The sequence below is a fragment of the Thamnophis sirtalis genome, unplaced genomic scaffold (assembly GCF_051295495.1).
Source record: "Thamnophis sirtalis isolate CommonGarterSnake01/CBP01778 unplaced genomic scaffold, rThaSir2_p1.2 scaffold_1, whole genome shotgun sequence".
Lineage (NCBI taxonomy): Eukaryota > Metazoa > Chordata > Lepidosauria > Squamata > Natricidae > Thamnophis > Thamnophis sirtalis.
In genome coordinates, this window is record NW_028261381.1 from 80,399,833 (window position 1) to 80,403,695 (window position 3,863).

Consider the following 3,863-nt stretch of genomic DNA (forward strand, 5'->3'; position numbering starts at 1 on the left):
AAGGGCACGACAACCTCGATGTCCCTTTTTCAGAAAACCGTTGCCCGGACAAGAAATGGGATTTTGGGATTATTGGGTTCTTCCTATGTCTTGTAAGCATTTTTTGTTGCATTTTTTGGTAATGATGTTGGGAATGGGAATTGTACTTTTAATAATGTGGGGGGCACTTGAATATGAACATAAAAATAAGAAGGAGATAGTGGAGGATATTCAAGAAATTCCTTTCCCACACAACCGCTCAAAAAGAGCGATAATTCCATTCTCCAATGGGGAAAACTGCAATTCTCAAGGGATGTATATTTACCCTCACAATACATATGGAGAAGCCAATACACAAGTTACTTTAACTTGTTATTTAAAAAATCTGGAAGCACCGTGTTTAACTAAATGGTGATTTTTGCCTGCAAAATACAAAAAGGCATCCAAGTATGTGAGAGGTATTTCCCACCCGAAAGAGAATGGTTGTTTATCACAAATTAAAATAAAAATTACAGAAAATTCTATAGGTTGGTATCTATGTATACAATATCAACTAGGTTTACCTAATAAAATAATAAAAGCAGAAGTAACTTCCAGGGCAAGCATGAAATACCCTCCAGTTAGTGAGTGGTTTCTGTCCTTTTTAGAATATCAACAAACAATGGGAGGAGGCAGTTTTCGCCACCTTACAAAAAGGGAGATAAAAGAAGACATTTGCACAGCCTGTTTGCAAAAAACCAAACAAGGCACAAAAATTTTCATGACCTTAATATATTATACTATGAAACCTGAATGTAACGGAACTATAATATCACCATGCACATATAACAATACACAATACAATCAGTGTTATACACCAAATGGGATACAATGTTATGAGCCAAAAGCATTAGGACCCATTAGTAGTAAGGTCACTATTGTAGGATACCAGGGAGGTGGATCCTCAGATAGAGCAGCACAGTACAAAAAAGGGGAAAACTTTCTTGTTGATACTAATGCCACCAAAGGAACTACAATTGATATTTGTTTTGATGTTTGTACAGCCATTAGAAAAGGACAGGGGTCCAGGGGAGGAATTACATGTGGGTCACATTCTTGGGAACAACAATACATTGTCAATCGTAAGTATCTGTGGCAGTCGTCATCTACTGGGTCCTTATATGGTGGTTATGGAGGGATTACTTATTGGTATGCCCCCCTAAATCACCAAACTGCCACAGGCCCTACAGGTATTGCTTTATTTCAACCTTCAGTAGCTACAGACTGTTCTTCAGGTTCTTGCATGCCCTTGTGTCTTCACCTAAATCTTACAAAAATTAATTCTCATTATACTCATCATAACTCAAATTCTACTACCAAATATCTTACATTAGGAATTGGCATAGATGGGACAGGGAAAGATCCTTATGGTTGGATTGTTATAAAGACTGAAGCCACAAAATTAACAAATCAGCCTGTAAAGTTTTTTTGGAGTTATGAACAGGAAATTGAAAAACTTAATGACCTACCTACGCCCCCAAGAGCAAAAAATATGTTTATTAATTTAGCTCAAGAAGTTGCAAAAGAGCTTATGTTGAAGAATTGTTTTGTATGTGGAGGAACTACTATGTGAGATCGCTGGCCATGGCATGTACAAGAAGCAAATTATACTGAGATAGCACAATGGCATGGGAATTTTACTTTTAATAATAACTTCAATGAAACCTGGCAAGTTACCTCCCATATAATAGGTCATATATGTTATACCAGAAATAAAAATAATCAGACCAATAGGAATAAACCTATGGGATTTCTAAAATGTTCTAATGAATGGGAAAATAATACTTGGGTTTCGCAAACTAATATGACCCAACCTGAAAACTCGTTGCTGAAAGTAACTAAATTACAAGGGCTTTCAGACCCTGAAAATGATACTATTGTGTGGAATTTACCTGATGGATTATATTGGATATGTGGTAATTTTGCCTATAATATGTTACCTGCAGGATGGTATGGATCATGTATTTTGGGTGCTATTCAACCTTCATTCTTCCTAATTCCTATAGAGAAAAAACAAAAATTGGGAATCCCTGTATATGATATTCTTGAAAGACGTAAACGTTCAGTAAATCTCTCTAAAGGGACAAAAATAGGAAATTGGAAGGATGATGAGTGGCCCCCAGAAAGAATTATTGCATATTATGATCCTGCATCATGGGCACAAGATGGCTCATGGGGCTATCGTACGCCTATCTATATGCTTAATAGGATTATTAGATTACAAGCTGTATTAGAAATAATTACAAATGAAACTGCGTTGGCATTAACAAAACTTGCAAGAGAAAGTGTGTTGTCAAGAACATATATTATGCAAAACCGTTTAGCTTTAGATTATTTGCTTGCTGCTGAGGGTGGGGTATGTGGAATATTTAATCTTAGTAATTGTTGTATACAAATAGATGATTCTGGAACTGTAATAGAGAAAATTACTCACAAAATGATACAGACTGCTCATGTCCCAGTACAAACTTGGAAAGGTTTTTTGGAAGCAGAAGGATGGCTGGGAGGTACTTTCAATAACTGGAAACAGGGATTATTTTTTATTGGAATAATTTTGCTTGGATTCATCATGTTACCATGTATCTTGCCATTATTACGCTCCACTATGCAAAGTATTGCCGACACTGCAATTCAAAAGCATAATGCTATGTTAGTAGCTGCCAATACACCAGAATTAATAATTCCTGGATACCCGACGGAAGGGGGATTTACGAGAAAAAAACAACCCATGATTGCCTCCCCTTTAAAGAAATAAAAAGGAGGAGATGTAGGAGCCAGGGCTGTCCATAACAGGCTAGGTGAATTAGCTAGGGAGCAGAGAGGATAGAATAAAGCTATCTGAATTAAGACCCCTAGTGAACATTTACCAAAGCCATATCAAAGAAAACAGCCCTGAGGAAAATCAGATAAAAAGGTGTTGGAATTCATTTCAAGTGTTTATGTGAAAAGCAACCTCTGTTATCTGAAATACAAACACACAGAGATGAAAAGACATCGCACCAAATACATCTTTCTGACCTGATTTACTATGCAAGCCTCATGTAACAAAAACCTGTTACTCCCTGCTGTGATTTACAACTCTCTATCTCCTTTTCAATGCCATTCAGCTGTAAATCTTTTGTTCCCCTTCCTGCCCTCCCTTTTGCCAGGATGTGATTTGTAGAATACTGTGAACTCTTTTGTTAGTTTATTTGTGCCATTTGTTGATTATATATGTCCTTTGATACATTCCTTTTTGATGACGATGTAATTAGCTTTCTTCTAATAAAAAGGCATTCTGGAGAAACAGAAACTGCCACTTCACCCAAGATCGCAGCCTCGTGTCATTCTTTAGCATGATCTTAGGAATTGAATGGTGAAAGTGGACCACTGGTTGGGGAGACCCGCCTGCACCCTCGCGGGCGTTGTCTCTTCAAAAAATAAGGTCACAATCATAGACATCGCAATACCAGGTGATAGCAGGGTCGCCGAGAAGGAACATGAAAAAATTGCAAGATACCAGGACTTAAAAATCGAAATTCAATGACTATGGCACAAACCAGCAGTGATAATTCCAGTGGTAATTGGCACACTGGGTGCTATTCCAAAAGCACTGGAATTACATTTAAAACAGTTAAAAATTGACAAAATCACCATCAGTCAAATGCAAAAAGCCGCACTGCTTGGATCTGCACGCATATTACGAAAATATGTTACGACGTCCTAGGCCCCTGGGTGGGGCCCGACTAGTAACCAATGCCAAATCCGGCGAAACAACTGGCCGCTGTGATACAATTGTATAATAATATGCAGGGATATTCTGCCCTGCTCCAATAACCAAACCCTGTTCTGGCTCAGGAAGGAGA

The 3,863-nt window shown here is 37.8% G+C and overlaps 1 protein-coding gene across 1 annotated transcript; it reads left to right on the forward strand.

The window, feature by feature from the left end:
* The first annotated feature begins 583 nt into the window (after positions 1 to 583).
* LOC148049593 (endogenous retrovirus group 3 member 1 Env polyprotein-like) lies at positions 584 to 1,591 on the forward strand. Its single transcript, XM_087704153.1, has one exon. The coding sequence runs from the start codon at positions 584 to 586 to the stop codon at positions 1,589 to 1,591; it is 1,008 nt and encodes a 335-aa protein (XP_087560279.1).
* The last annotated feature ends 2,272 nt before the right edge of the window (positions 1,592 to 3,863 follow it).

Excerpts from the sequence above, each read along its gene's own strand:
- LOC148049593 (XM_087704153.1), top strand. The coding sequence starts at position 584 with ATGAAATACCCTCCAGTTAGTGAGTGGTTTCTGTCCTTTTTAGAATAT.